Source organism: Cucumis melo, chromosome 2 (genome assembly GCF_025177605.1).
Source record: "Cucumis melo cultivar AY chromosome 2, USDA_Cmelo_AY_1.0, whole genome shotgun sequence".
In the NCBI taxonomy this organism is placed as follows: domain Eukaryota; kingdom Viridiplantae; phylum Streptophyta; class Magnoliopsida; order Cucurbitales; family Cucurbitaceae; genus Cucumis; species Cucumis melo.
The window spans coordinates 9,875,791-9,902,106 of NC_066858.1; the positions used below are offsets into that span (position 1 = coordinate 9,875,791).

Genomic DNA, 26,316 nt, shown 5'->3' on the forward strand with positions numbered 1-26,316 from the left:
TGAGTTAAACTCACTTCTGCCATTCGTATGACATTGAAAAAACGTAGTTAAAAGAAATATTTTAAAACGGGTTCAAAGAAAGCTAAGGTCTTAGCCTCCAAAAACTTTCAAGTCTGAGAAGTCTCTTAAATCACCAATTAACCAAAAGCTCAAGCTAGTAGGAAAAGGCAAATTTAATTATATATTACTAACACTCCCCCTCACTTGTGAGCTTGAAATATGAGAAAGGCCCAACAAGTAGAAATCAATATTAATTAGAGAGGGAACAATATTGCAAGGGCTTGAACATCAGAACTCCCTGAACTACCTGCTCTAATAACATCTTAAATCACCAATTGACCCAAAAACTGAAGTTAGTGGGTAAAGACAAACTTAATTATATATCAATAACAATGTCCAATTTGTAGGTTTGGCATGGTTGATTCATTGAATTATTTGCAACAAAAACAGTTTGTTCTATGAATCTACATCATATTCTTTGGAGATGAGACTTTGCAAGAGCAACATGGAATTGTTTATTTCACATCTTGACTTCTGCATTGTCTGGGCTGAGGGCTGTAGAGAAACTTAGAATGTTAGGGCTCAGGGTTGTAGAGAAACTTAGAAAGGATCACAAAGTTTCGATTCCATCAACCCTTTAATGATAAGAGACTGTAAGGACTCTCTCCAGGGAGGGTCACAAACTTTACTAATAGATATCACGGAACACAGTCACCTCCTTTCGAGACGGAGGAACTAGCAGGTACAAACATTAACATAAGTCCCAAAATACAATACTAGCCTATACATATTATAATCCTTAAAGCTAACCACTAACTTAACCCAGGTTAGGTGAATTCTCTAAACTGCCCCTCCTAGCATACGTGTGAACTATTGGAGGCCTAACAATACCCCAAGGATAGCTTCCTAGTCCTCAAGGGAGAATGAGGGAAATTGCTCTCCGGTAAGATCCAAATTTTCTCAAGTAGATTCATGCTCTCGTAGGCCCTTCCCTTGGATCAGTAATTTCCATTCATGTGTTTGATCAACTTGGTTCAATAAGAGTCGGGCTACTTAGAGCTTGTTTAAGTTGTGAAACATGGAAAACAAGATGAATAAACGAGTCAGATGATAATGCGAGGCAGTATAAAGTTCGAAATATTTGGGCGAGTGTTTCTTGCTATAACACCAAGAGACGGTTTGTTGCCTGTAGGGTCATAATTTCATATAGACCTGAACGCCAACTTTGTACTCAGCCTCCGACGGTTACAATCGAAGTATTGCTTCATCCTTTCCTAAGCCTTCTCCAAGTGAAACTTAAGCTTGTGGATCACTTTATTTTGCACAGAGAGTTGTTCATTTAGAGTAGCATTGAAGGTCTTTTGGTTGCCATAGAATGTGAGAGAACCCGAGTGACATGTGATAAGACGTGTTGTGCCGGTGTTTGGCCCAATAAACCTAATCCATCCACTGTTTTAGTTTTTCGCTACAAAAACAATGTAGGTATGTTTCCACACTTTTATTCACAGTTTCCATCTGGCCATCTGTTTGAGGATAGTAAGTCATACTATGCCTCAACGGAGTTCCCTACAAATGAAAAAGCTCACTCCAGAATTTGCAAATGAAGACTTTGTCACAATCAGACACAATTGATTTCAAAAATCCGAATTCGTGCACAACCTCCTCGATGAACACTCGAGCAACGACCTTGGCTGTATACGGATGGCTCAAAGGTAAGAACCTCGCAAACTTGACCAACTGGTCTACAACCACTAACATGGTATCATGTCCATGTGATCATGGTCGTTGTTCGATAAAATCCATGGAAAACCTGTCCAATATACACTCGAGAATCAGTAGAGGTTGTAGAAGTCTGGTAGGCGCAAGGGTGCTACATTTGCTGCACTAGCAAGTATCACATTCCGACACATACCGTTTAATCAAATTCTTCATACCTCGTCAATACAATTCATTAAAAATCTTCTTATATGTTCTCGGCTATCCAGAGTGTCCACCTAAAACAGAATCATGATAGGTCTGCAGAATGGTTGGAATAAGGGTAGATTGTACCGAAATGACTAATCTATCTTGATATAATAGATTTCCTTGAATAACTGAAAAATGTGGGTGGCTATTAGGATCGAGTTCAATATCTTCATGAATTTTCCAGAGGTATTCACCATAAACAACTTCACCTCGGATTGCATCCACATTTAGAATTGTCATGGCCATTCAGTGTGCCAAAACTTCAACACCCCTAGTCAAAACTTGATGGGTCCCACAACCAAGTCTAGAGATTAGTAGAGGATCTTAGTGGTTGTCCTTGAAGAATTCGTGATTAATATCAACATCAATCGAAGGTGGCTACATAGGGTATGTGTTTCAAATCCTGTTTTTAAGGTTGAGTTATAGCATGTTCGATCTACTCAAGTTGATGTAGTTGGGATGATATTTGATCCAATTCTTCCGCTACATGATCATACTCTCTTTCATAAAGTTCCTTGGTTCGTCTTGCTTAGCTCAGTAACAAATAGGCATTTGAAGGGAACGTCGTTTCGCACAGGGGAATATGTGTTTGGTAGGGTAATCGAGCAAACTGGCACCACCTCAATCGCCTTGATAAGAGTGGCATTTAGGGCTTCTTGGGTCACATTAATGGATTGGAAGGGTTGCTACGGTTTAATAGCCTTGGTATGGTTCAACTGGCTTTTAGTTACATTTCTTTGTATTCACTAGTTGGGTCGCCCGCATGATTTGCCTTAGACCAACCAGTTCATAACCAATAACCTTAGCCCTAATCTTGAGGCTAACCCATTAAGAAAAGTACTCTCGAGCACCTTCAAACAAATGGGGCAAAGGCTCTGGCAGAGCGTTAGAACGCTCACGAAATTCAACGACGGATGACTCTTGCTTTATGACCAAGAAACGAGCACACAATCTTCCCTCTTGCATTGGATGACACCATCTCTTCTTGAGCATTGCTCAAGGTTTGATCAATTTCTTGCAAACGCTCAATCGACTTCTGTTGCAGAATCTTCCCAGACTTACCTAAGAAAACAACTTATTCTAAAAATCTACATCATGTTCTTTGGAGATGAGACTTTGCAAGAGCAATATGGAACTATTTATTTTGACTTAATGCATTGTCTTTTTTTTTCCTTTTTGAAACGGAGACAAAAACTTCTTTGTTAATAAGAACTCAAAGTACAAGAGATTTATACAACGAGAGCAATAAAGAAGTAGTAATCAAGGGAGTCCTATAGGGATCAGGAGTGCACCCAAACATCTCAACTAGGTTGACACCCCCTTAGCGCCAAGCATCATATCCCGAGTACAAACATAAACAAACCAACAAAGAAACAGTAATAAAAGCATCCAACTTGTTACAAAGGTCCAGAAAACAATATGAGACCAGAAAAAACAGCAAGAAACAAATGGAGAGGCCCAAAAAAGCAATCTCAAAATTAAAGACTAAAACAGGGGCAATCCTTCAAGGCTTCAAAAAGCAATAGAGAGAGCTTCAGGCTGTGTAATCTGCAAACATTGAATCTGATTCAGCAACAATTAGGCAGGTTCAGAAAACAAAGCAGCCCAATTAAGGTAAATGTCTTGGATAGAATAATTAACGAACTCCTTTTTAAGGGAACACCAAGCTGCAACATTAAGGTCTGCTACCCGCATAATTTCTGCCCTTGGTCTTGCTTTATCATGAAAGATACGTTGATTTCGTTCAAACCATAATTCTGAAAGTAAGGCTTTTAACAAATTTTCCCATATGATACTTGATTTTTTAGACAAACACGGACCCAACAAAAGTTTAGCCACACTAGCACTTAGTCAATGGTCAAATACCCAAGCAAAATTGAACAAGGAGAACATCTTTACCTAGGAGAATGAGGAGACAGGACAGTTCAAGAAAATATGAGAAAGATTCTCACTAGCCTTCAAACATAGAGGACAAATCGAGGGGGAGAGGCTTTTATTAGGGGCTTTCTTTTGCAATATTTCTGAGCTATTGAGGGACCCGAAGACCGTAATCCAAATCAAAATGTTAATTCTCCATGGGCTGCCTGTTTTCGAAATTGCTGAAAGAAGACGTTTATCCACTGGGGAGGCAGATTTCAAGTGAGCCGAAAGAGACTTAGTGGAAAACCGGCCTTGAGGATCAATGGACCATGATCTATAATCATCAGAGTTACCCACTTTTTCAAAAGAGAGGAGAGAAAGTAGTGATTGAAAATCTACAATTTCATCATCCTTCAAACTTCTTCTAAAGGCCAATGACCAAGAAGAAGTATCATTGTCCCAATGTGCTGCAATTGAACTAGTGGGCAATAAAGCAATTCTAAAGAGCCTAGAATATTGCAACTTGATGGGGGAATTACCAATCCAAGGATCTGACCAAGAGCCAATTCTACAGCTGTTACCAAGATTAAAGGAAGCTAATGAGTCAAACGACCTCCACACTCTAGCAATGCTAACCCAAGGGCTCCTTAGGCTATTATCGGACTTCCCTTTAGTGAACCAATCAAACAGCTCCTTACTATGGATGCTTCTAATTATTTGCCTCCAAAGAGCTGACTCTTCTTTTGAGAATCTCCAACCCCATTTAGCGAGCAAAGCAATGTTATGAATTTTAATTCCTCCTAGGCCAAGACCCCCATTTTTTAGAGGAGTTGAAACCTTGTTGCATTTAACAAGGTGGCTGATTTAGCTACCGCGATGACCTTCCCAAAAGAAGTTTCGCATGATTCTCTCCAAAGAGGCAACCACACTTTCAGGTATTGAAAATAAAGATAAGTAATATGTGGGAAGACTAACCAGTACTGAGTTGCATAAGGTATGTCTTCCGTTTCTAGAGATGTTATATCTTTTCCACCTATCTAGTTTCTTGTGAATTTGATCAATGATTAGTTGCCAAAACATCTTTTGCCGAGGGTAACCTCCCAAAGGGGGAACAAAATAAATAATCGAAAGCTCTTCTGCCTTGCACCCTAGCAAGTTTGCTGTTAATCATCCTCTCCCATATTAACACCGGTAAGGGCTGATTTCTCCCGGTTTACTTTCTACCCTGAGCACCATTCAAATAACCTAATGGCATCCTTAAGCTTAAGAAGCATCTTCACATCATATATATAACAAAGAAGAGTGTCATCAGCAAATTGAAGCAAAGGGCAACAAGGAAACCTTCAAACTGCCCGTTACTATGAAGCTTGTTTATGATTTCTCCTAGAACCTCACTTACTAGGAGAAATAAAAAGGGGGAAGGGGGTCCCCCTGGCGGATACCTCGAGATGCTGTTATTTGGCCTCTTGGCTTACCATTAATGAAGACTGAAAATTTTGGATTTTTTAGGCAACCCATTATCCATGAAATCCACTTGGGACTAAACTTTTTTAGAGATAAGGTATTTTATAAAAAGTTCCAATCCACCTTATCAAACGCTTTTTCTAGATCAAGTTTTAAAATCCAGCCCTTTTTCCGTTTTGCCCTATAATCTTCCACTGCCTTGTTAGCAATTAATATTAGGTCAAGAATCTGCCTACCTTCAATAAAAGAGCTTTGGGTAGGACTTATAATTGCATACATAACTTGTTTTAGACATTCAAATAGAACCTTTGCAACTGCCTTGTATGTTAAGATAGTGAGGCTGATTGGTCGGAAATCCTTGACTAGAGTTGCATTCTCTTTTTTCTGCACTAACAAATGAAGTTTTCTTGAATGCAAGCATTTAATCTTCCATTTATGTGGAAATCAGCCATTAAGGATTTGAAGATATCCTTGAAATTAGACCAGTGTTTGACTAGGAACTCCGTTGTGAATCCATCCGGGCTCAGGGCTTTGTTGCTGCCAAGTGCCTTCAAAGCTTTAAAAATTTCCTCCAATGAAAACTGGGTAACAAGAACCACATTTTGAACTGAGAAAACACAAGACCAATCACTATTAATAGATATAAATCTATCCCTCGGAATTCTTGTATAAAGAGCCTCAAAAAATTGTAGCACAAGCCTTTCAATGTCACGGAATGAGCGACCCCATTATCATCTTTCAATTCTGCTATGAGGTTCCTTCTTTTCTTTGCATTTAAAAGCCGATGGAAGAAACCCGTATTCTCATCACAAGAAAGCCAATTGAGCTTACTTTTCTGAATATAATTATGCTCTTCATTTTGGTAAATGCTAAGTAATTCAGCTTGCAATGCGGTTCTAGAACCCATCTCTTCTTCATTTAACCCAATCAACTCAGCCACAGAATCATATTTTTCTAATTCTAACAGCAAGATTTTCTCTCTTTCTTTTACCTTGGCTTGTGGTGCAAAATTCCAAGCTTTTACTGCCATTTAACTTCTGCATTGTCAGGGCTGAGGACAATAGAGAAATAAGAATGTCAGGGCCCGATGTTGTGGATAAACTTAGAAAGGATCACAAAGTTTCTTTTCCTTCTATCCTTTAATGAGAAAGAGACTGTAAGAACTCTCTTCAGGGAGAGTCAAACTTTACTAATAGTAATCACAAAATACAGTCACCTCCTGACTGTTGGAGGCCTAACAGACTCTTTATAGCACATAAGAGATACTTCTTTTTAGAAAAAAAAAGTAACGAAACTTTTCATCAATATAGTGAAAAGAGGTTAGTGCTCAAAATAAAAGGAGACATAAAGATCATAGATAACATACAGAATGTACCATCGATGGGTGCATTTAGCTATCTCAACTAGGTTGATACAACCTTAGTACTCTCATCATATCCCAATAACAAAATGCAATACATCATAAAATCCAATTTCAATACATAATACAGACTTAACTATAGAATTAAACTGAAGAAATGAAAACATTCCAACACCCACTCTCGTAGGCTTAAAATACGAAGAAGACCTAATAAGTAGAAATCAATATTTATTCGGAAGGAAATAACAATGCAGGGGTTAGATCACAAGATCTCATAGACCACCTACTCACATACCATCTTAAATCACTGATTGACCCATCTACTTTGAGTATTACTCTTTTTTCATTATATCAATGAAAGGTTTTGTTTCATTCTAAAAAAGGCATCACCAAAACAAGAAAAACATACCCTCTTTTCTTAATCTTGATTTCTATTGAAGATTGAAGAAAACTAGACAAATTCTACTGAAGGATATAAAAGATTCACACAAAATTTCTTAATAACAATAATGGAAATATTTGAGAATAATATACGTACGTACATCCTCATCATAGAGAACACCCCAGTGAGCATCAAGAACTTGACCTGAATGAAAACTTTCATATGGCTCCACAGGATATACATCACCCTGCAATATTCACATAATCGTGTTTAGTGACAAGTATGATCAATTCCCAACCAACGAATAAGAAATCACCCAAAAGGGGAACCAAACACCCTAAACAAATTGTGGAACAAATCTCATAAACAAAAGAAAGCAGTTATTTCTTTTCAAAGATAGAATCAATTTATTGAAGATAATGAAATTAGAAAAGGGTTATTAATGGCCTTTTCTTCTTCGGAGAAAAGAAAATGCATGTTAGGTAGTCAATCTGAAAACATAATTTTGAAAACAAGGGATTTAAAGGAAAACCAGCAACTTTTCAAATGTATGTTCAGCAGTGGTTCCAAAAATTAAATTTGAATCTAAACAATTTTTCAAAATGTGTTTGAAAATACATTCATAAACTATGAAACAAATTATAGTTACCCACTCAAGACTAGGTTGTATATAAACTATAGCTAATTATTTATCAACTTGTTTTATGTTCAAATTATCGTATAATTATTATATCGTAGAATCAAATAATATATATAAGGCTATTTTCAAATATAGAAAAATGAGTCAAAATATTAACAAAATATTGCAAAATATTACAGTCTATCATAGATAGATTATCGAAATTTTGCTATATTTGTAAATATTTCCAGGTATGTTATTTAAAATAATTTCCCTATATTATATATTACATATATTAGTTTAACAAAATAATTGAGTTTATAACATGAAATACTATGTTTGTTGTTGATTTTGTCCTTTTTAATATAATTCTGCATTTTAAAACTTTAAATTCAAATTTGGATACTTTGATAAACATAAAAAAGTTGTTTGCAAAAATTTCCTAATTTTGATCGAGGAATCTAGAAACAGTTTTCGAAATCATAATCCAAACTCCCAACCAAACAAAAATTCATTTAACTTGAAGAATCTAAAAACATAAAACAGAATCTAAGTTGTCTACCAAACAAGCCCAAAACTTTTCATTTGATGAAATATAAAAGAGACCAAAGTTCAAGGATAAGAACCCCACATGGAAACAAAGAAATCAACAAAAGAAAAAAAAATTTTAAAAACGCGACAGATCTCAAATTTTATCCATAAAACGAGACTAATGCTCAAAGTAGATGAGAGTTACACAAAGAGCACCCAAATGGAGAGATCGATGATCAACAACTACACCCGACTATCTCAACAAGGTTGACATCATATCCACCAAAAAAACTAACAGCAAAAGATCAATTATAGAAAAGGCTAAATTCACCCCTCCCCCAAATCTTGAGGGAACAATGATAACCCATACAAGAAACGGAGAGGAAGAAAAGAAATACAAAGATACAACCAACGTACAAACTATAGGAAAAATCTAACGATTGGGAGAAATAAAGAACCCCAATTTAAGTTAATCTCCAACATGCTATAAGCTTCAAAATTTTTATTTAGGGAACACCAAAGTGAAGCATTATGTGCATCTTTTTCTTTATACACTCGTGTCTCCAACTCCCACCCACGATCTATCTCCTTCCTTGTCTGTCCTTAATCGTCCACCAATAATTAAAGTCTACTTTCGTCGGCGACAACTTCCAAGTGAATGTTATGTCCCAAAAAACTCTTTGTTATCAAATCCAGAACCAAGTGATGAGCTGCTCATTGCCCTTCGTAAAGGTAAACATTGTTGCACTTATCCTATTGATTCTTGTGTATCTCATGACTAATTATCATCTCCTTCATGTTAGTTTGTTAGATCTCTCGACTCCGTCTTGATACCAAGGACCATTCATGAAGCTTTGTCTCATTCTCAGTGGCGCAAAGCAATGATTGAAGAGGTGAATGCCCTAGATAATAATGGTACTTGGGATTTAGAATCTATTTCGGTAGGAAAGAAGATTGTAGGATGTAAATGGGTGTTCGTAATTAAGGTTAATCCCGATAGATCAATAGCTCGTTTAAAAGCACACCTAGTAGCTAAAGGTTATGCTCAGACGTAGGGAGTTGATTACTTTGACACATTCTCGATTGTTGCTAAACTCTCTTCAGTTAGGTTATTCATTTCTATCTCGGCATCCCAAGATTGGCCCTTAAATTAACTTAAAATAAAAAATGATTTTCTCCATGGTGATCTTCAAAAGGAAGTCTATATGGAGCAACCAGCTGGGTTTGTTGCTTAGGAGAAAGTCATAAACTCTATCACCTTCACAAATCCTTGTATGGGTTGAAACAGAGTTCACGTGCATGGTTTCGGAAATTTAGTCAAGCACTTGAGAAGTTTGAAATAAAGAAAAACCAATCGGATCACTTAGTTTTCTACGGTAGATATATGAGTGGAATTATTATAATTATTGTATATGTTGATGATATTGTTATAACCGAGAGTGATACATCATGCATATTGTCTCTCAAATCTTTCATACTAAAGATTTAGGAATGCTAAAGTATTTTTTGGACATTGAAGCAATGAGAAGCAAGAAAGGTATTTTTATGTCATAGAGAAAATGTGTGCTTGATTTGTTATCTGAGACGGGATAATTGGAAGCCAAGCCATGCAGCACTCCAGTGATGCCTGGACTACAACTCTTAAAAGAAGGATAACCATTTAAAGATCCTTAGAGATATAGAAGACTGGTTGAGAAGTTGAATTACATTACAGTAACACGTCCAGACATAGCTTATTCGGCATTGTGAGTCCGTTTGTCTTCACTCACAGTGAAACATTGGGATGCAATACAACAGATTCTATGTTTTTTCAAAAAGGAGACAAACTTCTTTATTAATGATAAAATTTCAAAGTACAAGAGGTACATACATTAAGAATAATAAAGAAGCATAAAGCAAAAAACCTAGGGGATTAGAAAGTGCACCCAAACATCTCAACTAGAATGACACCCCCTTAGCACCAAAACATCATATCCCATATTTAAGCATGAACAAAGCAAAGAAAATAAAAAATAGATAGTACAAACTATGAAAGTCCAGCAAAATAACATAGGCCGAGACTAGGAAAGAAGTCTAAAAAGATTATGTAAAGACAGAAACAGAAACTACAGCCGTTGAATAATGCAAAAATGAGGTTGGGTCCAATACTGGATGAAAATTAAGAGACTGGTTGGGAGAGGAAAGCTGTCCAGTTGAGATAAATATTTTAAATAGAGTAAGCCCCGAACTCCTTGTTTAAAGAAGCCCAAGCTGCTGCACTTCTTTCTGTAGAGAGGACTTCTAAACACAACTTTTCTTTGTCATGGAATATCTTCTGATTTCTTTCAAACTACAGTTTGAAGAGGATAGCTTTTAGCAAATTTGACTTTTATTCTAGGAGAGCATAGACAAATTCTATGTTACCTTAAGGTTACACCTGGATTTGAAATCTTATATAAAAATCATGGTCATATGAACATCGAACGTTTTTCAAATGCTGATTGGGCGGATCAAAAGAAGACAGAAGATTGGCTTCTAGGTGTCGTGTTTTTGTGGGAGGAAATTTGGTTTCGTTGGATAGTAAGAAGCAAAACGTAGTTTCACAATGTGGCTACATCAACTATTGAGTGAATTCGGTTTTAATACTACAATTCCATCTAACCTAGTATTTCATAAGCGTACTACACACATTGAAGTTGATTGTCATTTGTTCGCGAAAAAATACAAGATTTAGTGTCAACCGGATATGTGAAGACTGGAAAAGAAGTAGGAGATATCTTTGTAAAAGCTTTGAAAGGAGTTCGAATAGTATATATATAATTATGTAACAAGTTGCGCATGTATATATACGCTCCAGCTTAAAGGGGAGTGTTATAGTATATATGTAATTATAGGAGCTTATCAATCTTTTGTCCTTTATTGTAATTTGCTAGTCTTTATCTAGGGTTTCCATGTATGCCTATATATATTGAACTCTATTATATAGAATGCAACAGGGAGTTATTTCATATTTGTTGATATTTCATATTTGTTGACTATGTCTTGTCCCTTGGTTTGTAATCTCATATATGACGAGAAGAAACTGCCAACGTCATTGAGATGTCCAGGTACCTCTCCTGATCCTTTAGCCTCTTTATTTTGCTCTTTGTATAATTCTCTTGTATTCTGGGCTTTAATATTTTATTAATAAAGAGGATGGTTTCCTTTTCAAAAAATTCTTTGTTGGGTTTTTTATAAAGATTTTAAGAACAACGTGCTGAAACTTCTTATTGGTCCGACCTTTAAAATCTAGTGTAGGTAGATAAGGAATAAATATTGTTCCTACTTCAATTTTCTCTTTAATAAAATGCTTATCAACCTCGATATGTTTTGTTCTATCATGTAAAACTGGATTATGGACAATAGAAATGGCCGCTTTGTTGTCTTTTTTTTTTTTTGAAACAGAAACGACTCTTTATTAATGGATAAAAAAGAGACAATAGCTCTAAGTACAAGAGGGTTATACAAGAGCAAACGAGAAAAAGAATCCATAGACGCACACGAACATCTCAACTAGGTTGACACCCTCTTAGCGACCTCAACATATCCAAAAAAAAAAAAAACAAAAAGGAGCAAATAAACTCACTACTAAGCCATGTAATGAATCAGAAAAGGTAACAATAGAACAAAAGCAACAAAATTAAGGCGGTAAGATCCAAGCTCTCCAATTTAAGTCGAGATTTTGGATTGTGTAGCTTAGAAGTTTTGAGAGAGTGCACCAAGAAAAGGGCATTTTTGTGTGCTATAACAAACAAAATCGGCCAATGATTTACAAGAAAGTCTCTTTGATTCCTTTTGAACCAAATTTCTACCAAGATAGTCTTCACAGCATTTTCCCAAAAGTAGGGTAGCTTCTTTATGCAAGTTGGAACCTCTTAATAAAGTCTTCACATTGTCTCTAAAATTGTAAACTTCCCGCTGCCATTTAAAGATCAAAACCAACTCTCTCGATACGCAGAACTTTTATCTGCAATATTTGGCCGCTTTGTTGTCACAAGAAATCCGTATAGGCATAGTTAAGGAAATCTTCAACTCTTCAAGTTTCTTTTTTATCCATATGCCCTCACAAATTCCTAGAGCCAAGGCTCTAAATTCTACTTCAGCACTGCTTCTAGTCACCACATTCTGTCTTTTACTTCTCTAAGTAACCAAATATCCTTCAATAAAGGAACAATAACCAGACGTAGATCTTCTATTCGGATCGAGAGGTGTCTCGGAAGTCAGAATATAGAGGACTAATAAGGGTCTCAGAATTGAGCACTTCTTGCCCGATCTACATCATGAGACTTCTATTTGGAAGTGATTATTCCAATATAGAATGCCTTTCCTAGAAGACCCTTTCAAATGCCTCAACATTTTATAACAACTTCAAAATGAGTTGGTCTAGAAGCGTGCATAAACTAACCATGCTTACAGCATACGCAATATCAAGGAGTTTATGAGACCGATAGATTAATCTACCAATAAGTCTCTGGTATCGTTCCTTGTCCTTTATTTCTTCAGCTTGTGCTGCTAATAGCTTCAGTTAGGTTCAATAGGAGTTTCTACAACCCTACAACCAAGAAGGCATGTTTCTTCAAGTAAGTGAATGACGTACTTTCTTTGATTAACAAAAATCCCCTTGTTTGATCTTACAAATTCCATTCTCAAGAAGTATTTCAACATTAGCAAATCCTTAATTTGAAACTCATGAGCTATTTTTCTTGAGATAAGCTAAACTTGCTTCATCATCATCTGTGAGAAAAATATCATCAACATAAACAATTAAAATTGAGATTATATTATTCATAGGTTGTTTATAAAATAAACTATGATCTGCTTGACTTTGAAGAAATCCATAACTAGACACAACTTTTCCAAAACATTCAAACCAAGCTCTTAAGGATTGCTCAAGGTCATAAAGAGATTTCTTCCATTTGCAAATTTTACTACACCTGATCTCCTTTTAGAAACCTGGTGGCAAGCTTATAAAGATCTCTTCCTCAAGAGTCAAGGTCACCATTCAAAAAGGCATTTTTCAAGTTAAGTTGGTAAAGTGACTAATCTAAATTAACTACAAGAGACAAAAGAACTCTAATAGAGTTAATTTTTGCAACATGAGCAACTGTTTCTTAATAAGCAATTCCATACATCTAAGTGAATCCTTTAGCTACTAGTCTAGCCTTAAATCTCTCAACACTAACATCAGCATTCCATTTTACGGTAAATACCCAGTTACAACCCACAGGTTTCTTATTTCTAGGCAACTCTCTTATTTCCCAAGTTCCATTTTGTTTTAGAGTATTCATCTATTCCATGATCGCTAATTTCCAATTTGGATCATCTAAAGCCTCATGTATATTCTTTGTAACAAACAAGTCACCTATCCCGGATGTCAAAGCTGCTATTTCACAATTTTTTATGACATGAAGTTTGCAATAGGGTATTTGGAACAACTTCGAACACCTTTTCTAAAGGCAATGGGAACATCGAGGTCAGACACAACAGGCAAAGTACTTTGAATAGTTGAAGGAGTAGGAATGGAAGAAGGATTATCAGCTTCATTTATCGATGTCTTAGATTGGCTATGTGAAGGATCAACTATCCTATCTTGGCTCCTTTCATTGAATTTTCTTCTAGTATAGAACTTAAACTCACAAACTTGATCAATATGATCCTTTTGTAGTATTTCTCCCCCTTATTGAGAAGTTTCTCTGTTTGGCATCATAGAACTAGTAACATTTGGGCTGGAAAGAGGAATACAAATATCCCAAAAAGTTTCTTCCAAATTTGGTTTCTCCTCCTGAAGAGAATTATGAAGAAAATAGGGTTCCTTTTCTAGAGAAGACACCTCCATACTCACAAATAATCGAGGATCAAAACATTTATATCCTTTTTTACTTGAAGAGCAACCCAGGAAAATTTATTTAACAACCCTATGGCCAAAGTTTGGACCAAAAATGACTAGGGATATGAACATAAGTAGTGCACCTAAAAATTTTGAGAGGTAATTTACAAGATATGCGAGATACTGAAAAGTAAAAATAACTTAGAGGCAGTCGATGGGAGTTTTAGTAAAGAAAACTAAATATATATCATGCATATAAGCATATTGTGAAATATTCCAATTAAAAACATTAAAATAACAAGTTTAGAGCTATAAGACATATATAAATTTAAAACAAAAACAGAGAAATAACCAAATAAGATTGAATAAGATTATACGATAATCGATTTCATATCTATCATGCTATCCATTGTCCGACCACAAAGCATGAAAAATAGAAGAAAAGAAGAGAGACAAAAATAAACTGGCAACAAGATGGCATCCAAACTTTGGGAAAACTGGACAGAAACCAATAATGACTAATGAGTGGGATAGGCGGCGACCGACGAGCAGGTTAAGGCATAGAGGTTTAGCGGCGAGAATTTGAAGAAATTGATAGAAGGTGGAGAGATATGTGAAAAAAGATTTGAAACGATAATTTTTTAAAAAAAAAACTAATAACGGTGGGCCGGGCAAATGGGCTTTTCTAATGTTTTCTTTGTTTTTTCTTCCGACCGTGTTCGTAATTAAAAATAATAATAAAATAATCGACAAGTTGGGATGTGTCGATGTCAGAAATGTATCTGACACTGACACTTGGCCATCTTAGGAATGTCGGTGCTTCTTAGATTATAGCACGTGCCACTTCAAGTAAATGCCTATTTTTTCTTTCAGCAATCTCATTTTGTTGAGGAGTATCCTGATATATAGACTGATGCATGTCAAAGAATATAACACGACAATTAGAGTCTCTATGGAGTTTAGAAATAGATAAAAGATTACACGCTAATTTTGGAACATGAAGAACAGTCTGTAGATATTGTCAGTCGATTTGTTCATTTTCCTACAATAGAAGAAAAGCTTCCATCTAAACTTGTGATTTTTCTCATTGGAATATAATGGAGAATATGAATCAAAGAAAGAAGAACGGGTCATATGATATGCTCAAGAATCAATAATCCACGAACAAGAATTACCACGAGAAGGTTTCTAGATAATTACCTATGTCAGTCAAAGAAACACAAGAATTATTAGATGACAAATTGGTGGGTAGAATTTAAGAATTTGACGAAATTTTTCTTGTGACAAAACGAGCTGAAGATTAACCAAACCAGACCAAAAGTAGTCAAATTAAACCAGATAAGTGGACCAAACCAAGTTGGATTAACCTAACAGCGTCGAACTAGGAGAGCGGTTGATGGCTTTGATTCATTGCCCTGTTCTTCGGTTTGTAATATGATAGAACACCAAATAGTGTGTAACAGCCAAACTTATACAAAAAAACACTACAAACACAGTCTTGAAAACACAGAACAACACAAGAACTAATACAGAAATTAACCAAGTTCACGATAAAACATCAAACAGAAAAGTACTTCACGATAATGGAAATAGCTTGCTACAGACTTCAGTAACCGAACACTTTCTGCATTCCCTGCTCTCCAGGAAACTACAGCCCTCCACTTTCAGAAACTGATTAACCATCCCTATCTTCCCTTCCTTTTTTCCCTTTTAACTCCCTCCCACGTAACTAACCATGGTCCCGACCAAGGTGGTTTCCACTTCCTCCTCCATTTCCCTTCTCTTTTGCACGTGTAACTTCTCCCTTTTTCCTCCTACTATATTGTAAAATAATTGGTGGTTTATCACAACTCCCCCTCTCCAAAGACACCTTGTCCTCAAGGTGGAGATGAGGAAATTGTTGGGCGAAATCAGCACAATTCTCCCATGTAGCTTTATGAGGTGGAAGTCCTTGCCGACTAATAAGCACCTCCCATTCCGACTAATAAGCACCTCCCATTCCTTTGTAGAAGGATGTTTCCAATAACCAAAAATACCTGCAGGAACGGCTACCTATTCCACATTTTCTATCAAGAAAGGAACTAGTGGATGCACATCCGTATGATTGCCGACCACCTTCTTGAGTTGGAAGACATGAAATACTGGATCAATGGCAGTTATAGGACGTAAATTGAGTTTATAGGCAACTGGTCCTATGCGTGCAATCACCTTGAGTGGCCTAAAAAATTTAGGAGACAACTTTTCATTTCGCTTCTTCCTCACGAAAACCTGTCTATGTGGCCGAAGTTTAAGAAACACCTTATCACCTTCTTCAAACTCAACGTGCCATCGCTTCTGATCAGCATACTTCTTCATTCTATCTTGTGCAACCCAAAGATGCTCCTTCAATACTCCCAAAATAACATCTCTATCTTGCAATTGTTGATCCAACGTAGAATTAGGGGTCTCCATATCTCCATAATAGATTAGCGGTGGAGGAAGCCGACCATACACTACTTGAAAAGGTGTGATACCAATTGACCGTTGGTACATAGTATTATACCAATACTCTGCCCAATGCAACCAACGCAACCATTCCTTCAATCTCTCTCCACAAAAACATCGCAAATAAGCTTCAACTCCTCTATTAACCATCTCTGTCTATCCAGCAGATTGGAGATAACCTATACTTCTGATCAGTTTTGTACCTAACAGCCGAAACATCTCTTGCCAAAAATGACTCAAAAAGACTTTGTCACGATCAAAAACTATAGATTTAGGGTAGTGATGTAACTTAACTACCTCTTTAACAAAAGCATCAGCCACGGTCTTTGCAGTGTAAGGATGTTTCAAAGCAATAAAGTGACTATACTTACTCAACCTATCAACAACAACTATTATTACCTCATGTCCCTCAGATTTCGGTAGAACATCAAAAAGATCAATAGATATCTCACTCCAAATTGTATCTGGAATTTCCAATGGCATGAGTAAACCCACAGGAGATAAGGCTAGTGTTTTGTTGCATTGACATGTCATACACTCGTTACAATACTTTTGCGCATCAGCCTTCATTCCCTCCCAATACAACTCACCTATCGATCTTCTATAAGTTCGCAAGTATCCCGAATGCCCACCAAACACTGAATCATGATAAGTATGGAGAATTGTAGGCAATAAGACTGAATTTTTGGAAATTACCAGTCGCCCCTTATTCTTCAACACACCATGCTGCATAGTGAAACCAACATCGTCTTCTCCTTTCTCAAGCTTAGTCACAATTTCCCAACTTCTCATCCCCATCTATCTCTGATTTAAGGATTGATACATCCAACAATGATGGAGCAGTAAGATGATTAAGATGTGTAGTAGAAGGAACACGTGACAAGGCATCAGCTGCTTTGTTCTCAAGACTCAGTTTATACACTACATCAAAGTTGTAGCCAAGGGGCTTAGCAATCCTCCCCTAATGTTGAGGTTGGATAACCCTTTGTTCCAACAAAAACTTCAACGATCGTTGGTCAGTTTTCACCTGCCCAAAAGATAAGGCCTCCAACGTTGCACAGCCAACACTACAGCCATTAACTCCCATTCATAAATGGGTTCAGCACGATCCCTCATAGCTAATGTCTGACTAAAATAAGCAATTGGCTGATTATTTTGAATTAGGACAACACCTACCCCACACCCTGAACCATCAGTCTCTATTTTAAATGGCAAAGAAAAACCTGGCAATGCTAAGATTGGAAGAGTCATCATAGCCATCTTTAACTTCTCATGAAGCAGTCACTCATAAGCTCCTTTCTTCAACAGTTAAGTCGAAGGAGCAGCCACACTTCCATAATTCCTTACAAATCTTCGGTAATATCCTATCAATCCAAGAAATCCACAAACCTCACGGACATTAGTAGGCACGGGCCATTATTTGATAAGTCTAATCTTCTCGGGATCAACATCTACTCCCTTGCCCGAAATTATATGGCCAAGATACTTTACTTTCGTTTTTGCAAACCCACACTTTTTCATATTAGCATATAATTCATTCTCTTGCAGCACCTCTAACACCAATTCTAAGTGTTGAAGATGTCCTCCAAACTAAAATTGTAAATTAAAATATCATTAAAAAAGACTAAGCCAACCTGTGTAGGTAAGGCTTAAAAATACTATTCATCAAAGATTGAAATGTTGATGCATTAGTGAGCCCAGAAGGCATGACAAGGAACTCATAATGCCCCTCATGAGTCCGAAAATTTGTTTTCTCCACCTCCTCTTTACACATTCTAATTTAATGATATCTCGCCTTGAGATCAATCTTCGAAAACATACTAGCCCTATTAAGTTCATCAAACAATTTCTGTATAATTGGAATAGGAAACTTGTCAGGAATTGTCACACTATTTAATGCACAGTAATCTACACAAAATCGCCAACTACCATCTTTTTTCTTCACCAACAATACCGGACTCGAATATGGACTAGTACTTGGCTTAATTATGCCAGATACCATCATTTCATCAACCAATCTTTCCATCTCCTCCTTTTGCTGGTATGCATATCTATAAGGTCGAACATTAACTGGATTAGTCCCCTTCTTAAGGTGTATATGATGTTCAATGGCTCGGTGTGGCGGCAACTCTCCAGGCCAATCAAAAACATTTTCATATTTAGCTTAACATGGCTGGTATAAATTCATGAATGGTAGGTGCTTCATCAACCCCATACAATTATGCAAATGTCATTTCACCTTCCAAAGCTCTACACTCAATCAGAAATCCCTGATCAAATTCTGTCCATGCCTTCATCATGTGCTTCAAACTCACCCTAACCTTCGTAAGACTCAGATCTCCCCTTAACATAACCTTATTCCCATTTTGTATGAACATAAAAGTAAGTTTTCGCCAATCTACCTCTGTGACTCCCAACGTATGTAGCCTTTACATACCGGATTACATCCACTTGCAAAAAATTATCCACAATCTTCCAGTCACCAACAGCAGTTCCACTTGGTTACAGATTCCCTTGCCTTTTACAGCAGATCCGGAAACCAAAATAACCCCATAATGAGAAGTTTCTTCCAACTACAACAGCAATTGAGTTACTAACTTACCAGAGATAAAATTATGTTTTGCGCTGCAGTCTATCAGCACTACTACGGCCCTTTCTCAAATCATACATTTAATTTTCATAGTTCCAGGGTTTGTTAATCCCACCACCAAAATTAGTGATAATTTGATCACTGGTTCATCCTGCTTCCAAACTTCAATTTCTTGTATCTCAATTTCCATTGTTAAATCCTTTTCTTCCACTACTTCCAGTTCCTCCCCATTTGCTTGAACAACTAAACTCTAAGTTCCTTTTGATCTTTCACTTTACACTTGTGGCCGCAAAAAATCTTTCCTCACACGAAATCAGACTTTTCTCACTCTGGCCTAAAATTCAGCATCAGAAAGTCGTTTTAATGGTCTTTCCCATTGATTAGGTTCCCCAGCCACTTCTTGAAGTGTAATTGTCCGCATTGGAACAATCTCTCCTGACTTATTGTCATTAGAAATCATAGGAATTTTGAGGTTTTAAAGAGGTAGAAACCTAGACTTTCCGTCCCCTGCACGTTTAAAGCTTGATTCTCCCCTTATCACTTCTTAGTTCTCAATCTTTTGGGCCAACTTCATCATTTGAGCAAGCCCAACAGGTTCCCAACATTCCATATATGCCTTAATCCATGGTTTCAAACCATTCATAAATGTTTCTTCTATGACAGCTTTCTACAGAAAAGGCAATGGTGCCACTAATTTATCAAATAAATTTTGGTATTCTTCCACTGTAGTTTCTTGCTTCATCGCTCAAAACCTTCCTAGAATTGATCCCTTACGGCCTGATCGAAATTGAACAATCGGTCTCCTCTTTAAATCTTCCCAGTTAACAAACGGTTCACGATTTTCATGAGATCTATACCAATCTAAGGCTACTCCATCAAAACTAATGATGTACACCGTCATCTTCTCTGACTCAGTAAGCTTGTGTATCTGAAAGTATTTCTCAGCCCTAAATAACCATGATTTAGGATCATTTCCCAAAAACTTAGCATTTCAATTTTCTTAAATCTGCTTTGATCCCTCACAGAATCCTCTCCCTCCAACTTGGTGCGTTTTTTCCTCAGATCTTCCTTCCATCATCATCAATTCATTGACATCAACCATGCTTAGAATTTTACTTGATCCTTCTAGTACTTCTTCCATCGTTGTCTTCCCTTTGATCATTGCCTCAATACATTCATGAAAGTTTGTTGTTGTTGTTCAGCCTGCACACCTAGCCTTTCAATGCTCTTTGCCAACGATGAAATATCTTCCTTAATAGATGGTAACCCATGTAAGTCTGCCCAAAAGCCTGATTTCTCTTGATCAACCATTTCCAACTTTTCCTCAATTCGCTTTTGTGCCATGGCGAAAAGGTTGCATAGATTCGAATGTCTCTGATACCAAAATGATAGAACACCAAGTAGTTTGTTCTATTATTTCATTAAACAGCCAAAATTTTCTAGAAAAACACTACTAACACAGTCTTGAAAACACAGAACAACACAAGAACTAATACAGGAATTAACCAAGTTCACAATAAAACATCAAAACAGAAAAGTACTTCACAATAATGGAAATAACTTGCTATAGACTACAATAACCGAACACTTCCTGCATTCCCTGCTCTCCAGGAAACTACAGCCCTCCACTTCCAAAAACTGATTAACCACCCCATCTTCCTTTCCTTCTTTCCCTTTTAACTCCCTCCCATGTAACTAACACAAGTCCCCACCAAGGTGGTTGGTTTCCACTTCCTCCTTCATTTCCCTTCTCTTTTACACGTGTAACTTCTCCCTTTTTCCTCCTACTATATTGTAAAATAATTGGTGGTCTATCATAATGATTTTGACATTTTGGTGTTTTTGGTGTATTTCATTGGATTACCTATCCTTATATGGCCTTGTATTTTTTCTAGTTATTTCTTTCTTGTTTTTTAGGATGTGACAAGGGTGCTCTGCGGTGTCAATCTAGTTGAGAGGCTCAGATGCACGTATTAATCCTCACATATACTTTTTACTTTTCCTTTATGCTTTGTACTCTATACATTGAGACTTTGTCTCCTAAGACTTTGTCTCTTCCCATTACATCAATGAAAATAGAGTTTCCTTTGCAAAAAAAATAAAAATAAAAATAAAAACAAAACAAAAGGTTTAGAACACCATGAATCAAACTTCAACAAGGAAAACAACCATTACTTTCAAAGGACCCAAAACCACGAACCAAAATAAAACTTTACACTAAACATGTTATGCACTCCTTTAGAAGGAAACAATCACAGTATACCAAAGGTAGGAACCGTAAGGCTCAAGGAAGAATCTTCACGACTCGATAAACGAAAGATGGAAAGTTGTAACCACATTAAACCCCTAATTTTGTGCCTCTAATTTTGGTCGTTTATTGCTTTTTCTTTTTTCATTCATTTTTTCTTGAAAAAGAAATGTCTCTTTATTGATAAATTGAGTGAGACTAATGCTCAAAGTACAAGAGAATTATATAAAAAGCAATATTAAAGACATAAAGATCAGTGGGCACACCCAAACATCTCAACTAGGTTGACACCCCCCTTAGCATCCTCATCATATCCTAAAATCAAACTTCAAAAAGTATACAAACGAGGCAAATGAGACAGCCTTTACAAGGAAGACTAAAAGAAACTAACCTTGCACCCATACAAGGTTACAACATAATACATAAAGAAGCAAAAAGACTAAGGAGAAAAAAAAAGATAAAACAAGCTCATATCAAGAACAATTAAGCTGGAGAGATAAAAACGTTCCAATTTAAGTAAATCTCTTGGATGTTGTAACTTTCAATAGTCCTAGAAAAGGAGCACCACAAGAAGGCGTTTTTGCGGGCGACTTCAAAACAATGCAACCTTTCAAGGGATTTATCATGAAACATCCTTCGGTTCCTTTCAAACCATATATTTGCCAATGACTTTGTCGCATTTAAGAGCTTCTGATCAAGGTTAGTCTACCAGCTTTAGAGAGAAACCTTTTCTTCCACATAGTCGATTTTTTCTGAATATTCTCATAAATAGGATCCCAAAATGTCGTAGCTCTTGGGTTTCCTCCAAGGGGAAGACCAAGGTAAGAAGAAGGAAAAGAACCAACCTCTCAACCAAACACCTCCACCCATCTCCTAATAAATCTTAATCACTCTCAATTCCCAAAATTTATTATTTATTCCTTTAATTTTAAGACCTGACATGGCTTCAAAGAATCCCACAATATGGTTAAGGATCAAGGACGGCTCTTTACCCATACAAAATAACATTGTATCCACAAACTAAAGATGCGATAAGGCCACCTCATTCAAACCAACCCTAAAGGACTATTATGTTCCATCCACCCCGCTTAATATGAGTCAACTTAAGACATCCACGACAAGTAAAAACAACAAGGGGACAAAGGGTCCCGTTGTCTTAGCCCTCAAGAAGCATAAATCGACCCCTTTTGGGTTCCATTGATGAGAATAGAGTATTTCACATTCCTAACACAACCCCACATCCACATCCTCCACTTATATCCAAAAAAAATCCAAATCAACGCGATCATAAGCCTTTAAAATCAAGATTCAGATATTTAATTATAAATTGCATTTGAAATACATACTTCAATTAAATATATACTTCAGTGCTTCAGAAGTCTTGAAAAGCAAAAGTTTCATCAAAGCGCTCATGTTAAAGAACAAAAGTACATACGGTTGATGTAGGGACTTTGCCATTGAATGATTGAATTGCATCCCCAACAAATGAGTCAACTGGCCTAGAATCTTCAAGATCAGGATAAGAGGCTGCTGAGAACCTCCAAAAGGGAGCTGTCTCTCCCATTTTCTCCCTTCTCAAAGCTATCTATACACGGTCAAACAAATTTTATGTACATTAAATATGAATACTTTACAATCAATACACCAAACAGCATTCACATAATAAACTTAACCAATGATATTCATGTGAATAAATATAATATGTACATGATAAACTTATGCAATGACATCTAAAGCTATAATCAACATAACATAGATAGAATTTATGTTTAAGATATTTAAATACGCATAGATAGGTCTGTGTAATGCATGGAAACATATATTCATCACCATATTAGATGATCTCTTACTTAAATTATGTGCCACATAGAAATATTCAAAATACTTACACTTCGTTCATTCTTATTTTGTGGGTTCAGATACGGAAGTCGAAAGAAGCTTTTTATTCTTTTCTTTGAAAAGGAAACCAGACTCTTACATTAAAAGTCGAAAGAAGCTTACTAAAAATCAGCTGGAGAAATGGTCAATCATTGTTGCATTGTCCCTAATGAGCTAACTTTATTGGATTTTACTTCGGCATATGTAAAAGATGTTAGAGACAAAAGAATGATCAGACGACATTGCAGGTGCAAATCCCCACCCCCACAAATAGTTGAGCTAAAATGGGAAAAAAATATCACCACAAAGGTATCATTTTACCTTTCCAGTTCTAGCAAGTTCTCTAATTCCAAATTTGCTGAAATTTCTTTCGACAGCAACCAGCTTACCAGGATCTCCGGTCACCTTAGGACATTAAGAAGGAACAAATAGTCTTTAATATGCCATTAATAAATAGAACACAGGTAACGCAAACGAATATCTTGAATTTATACACAATGACTTCAATTATATAATGTTGAGTGTCTATACTTGAATCATTTTATGGATTATTTGGTAGAAATTGTGAATGAAATATTTAGTAAACCATGAATTTATGACATTTGTATCATGCATAAATACTCAGTCATTTTAATAAACAATTAAAAAAATATTGTCAAACTTCGTTAACATTTTGTTTATAAATAGCCTGCATAAAAGCACCTTTATTCTTTGAAGTTTTATAAGAAGTTTTATAAGTGTCTTTCATTATTTCAATGCAAATTTTGTTCCTTGTTAAAAAAAAAAGTTACTAACATTTCATAAAATAAATTTTGAAATATATATAGCACACTTTTTTTTCCTTTTTAAGGGGATATAAAACTTTTCATTAAGGAAATGGTAAGAGACTAACGATCAATGATAGAAACTCAAAAAGGAAAAAGAGAAAACAAAACCAGCAAAGAAGAAAGCTAAAATGGCAAAGAAGGATAAGGCCACCAAGAAAAGGTAAGTTCTCTCTCTCCCTGTTTTCTCTCTTCTCCCCCCTTCCATTTGGTATGTTCCCTTCAACCATCTTCCCCGACAAATTAACTGTCGACCCTTTGCTCCACTTCGTCCATTTCTAACACGACTCAGCTTCTTGACTGTTAGATACAATGGAACTGGTAAGCTGCACCGTTCTTCATTCATACTATTGTGTTTGGATGGAGAACAAACAAGTCCATTTTGAAGACATTTAAGCTCAAATCATCTAGGTTATTTCAAAGAGTCAACTGAAATGGTATTCCGATGCCTTAGCAGGGCTTGTAAGAGGTCTAGAGGATTGCTTCTTTCAGAGATACGCAGAGTTAGACCGTGGGAGATTGAAGCTATCCAAATTCGGGGCAGCCACTGATTGGATTCTTTGCTGTGATCTCTGATCGGCTTTAAGAGGACGATCAACCATTAGGGTATCCTCAGGGGAAGCCAAAAAGGGGTGGTGGGTGGTGGTCGTCATTCCTTCAGATGCTGGAAAGTTATTAGAGGGCCTTTCTTCCTCCAATTCGAAAACTGGAACAAATTCAAGCATGGTAGACCGAAATTTATTAGAGGTTTTGGTGGGTCGATCTCCATCAAAATCTCCCGCTTGATTAATGAACAAGGGATATCTTCACTACAATTAGAAACTATTGTGAAAGCCTTGAAAATATTTCTTTAGACACAATGAATATGACCAATGTGTTGGAAGCTAAAATAAAAGTAAGAGAGAATCTCAGTGACTTGTTGTCGGCAACTATTGAACTGAAGGATGAAGTCCATGGCAATATTTTTCTTAATTTTGATGATATCAAGGTTATCAAAGAGCCTGCAGCCATTCAGAACACTCTTTTTATCAGGGATTTTACTAATCCAGTTGATTTAGTACGAATAGATCAAGCCTTAAAAGATGAAGGAATAGATTCGCAAGTTCTGAAACCGGAATGGGCATTTCTCAATTCGACCCATTCAAAACCAGCTTTTGCAAGGAATCCTTTCAACCACGGTCAGTGCCTACAGACAGCACAAGCTTGCCCGTCTGGTGAACCATCCTCATCCCGCTGGAACTCTTCTCCTGCCGCATTAAAGTTGAAAAAGAAATTCAAATTAGGAGGGAATAATCTTGCAGAAGTCAAAGAGGCACTGATAAGGAGGAGAGACTTTTTCGGCTAGGTCATCCAACATGTCCAATGCAAAATCAGGACACCAACACTTTTGAAAAGAAATAAATGTGGGGGTTACTCAACCGAAAGAAGGCCAAATGGCACTCAGTCACTCCCCAGACGTTCCGTTTTCTCCAAAGAAACGGTCGTTGCCCACTGCCCAAGTAGAACAGATAATTTCTTCCTCAACTGCTGCTCCAATGCCCATCAGAACTCCTAGTAAAATCCTATCGACCTCTTTATCTTCAACCTCTCTCTCCTCTACATCTTTCTCTTTCTCAGCAAAATCAAAGTCTAAATCTGAAAACAAAAGCAAGTCAAAATCAAAAAGATCTCATCCTTTTAAACCATTCCCGAAACATTTTGGTAGAAGAAAGAGATCAAAGGAGATCACAAGATTAAGATCTTTAAAAGCTAAGTTAATGTCAGAACAAAATCCTGATTTCTCAGAGGAAAAATGTGCTTATTCCCATTCTATATCTCTCTCTAACAGATCAGAGAGTAATCCACAGATGTAAGATTCTCTGCATAACTACACAATCCAAATTCCCTTAAAGCATAATCCATAGAGTAATATTCACTCTTCGTGGCTATTTGATTTCCAAAGACAATTTTCCAGCACCTTTTCAAGTGATGTGGCTGAAGAAAGCACCCAGACCAGATGGTTTCACAGCTAAATTCCTCATTGAATATTGGAATTTAGTTAAACCAAGCTTAACCTCTATTTTTGAAGATTTTCATAAAATGGTAGATTAAACGCTTGTGTGCAGGAGAGCTTCATTTGTTTAATCCAAAAAAAAAAAGTAAAATGTGGTGGCCATAAAAGATTTCAGACCAATTAGCCTCGTAACCTTGAATTACAAGGTTATTGCCAAGGTGCTGGCCGAAAGACTCAAAATGGTAGTGCCTTGCATCATTTCTCTGCAAAGCG

At 36.6% G+C, this 26,316-nt stretch overlaps 1 protein-coding gene and 1 long non-coding RNA gene across 2 annotated transcripts in view; one reads left to right on the top strand and one right to left on the bottom strand.

Moving 5' to 3' along the window:
• LOC103487207 (acetolactate synthase small subunit 1, chloroplastic-like) overlaps positions 1-26,316 on the bottom strand; it is a 44,365-nt gene that overhangs the window by 12,510 nt on the left and 5,539 nt on the right. The window contains exons 5-7 of the mRNA XM_008445435.3: positions 23,548-23,631; positions 22,784-22,933; positions 7,192-7,278 (exon numbers count right to left, since the gene is read on the bottom strand). Of these exons, the coding sequence (XP_008443657.1) occupies positions 7,192-7,278; positions 22,784-22,933; positions 23,548-23,631 (321 nt within the window). The remainder of the gene's footprint in view (positions 1-7,191; positions 7,279-22,783; positions 22,934-23,547; positions 23,632-26,316) is intronic.
• On the top strand, positions 8,126-23,530 carry LOC127148251 (uncharacterized). The gene is made up of 3 exons (XR_007819113.1): positions 8,126-11,267; positions 21,018-21,070; positions 23,268-23,530. It is a non-coding gene; the product is annotated as an uncharacterized LOC127148251 (long non-coding RNA).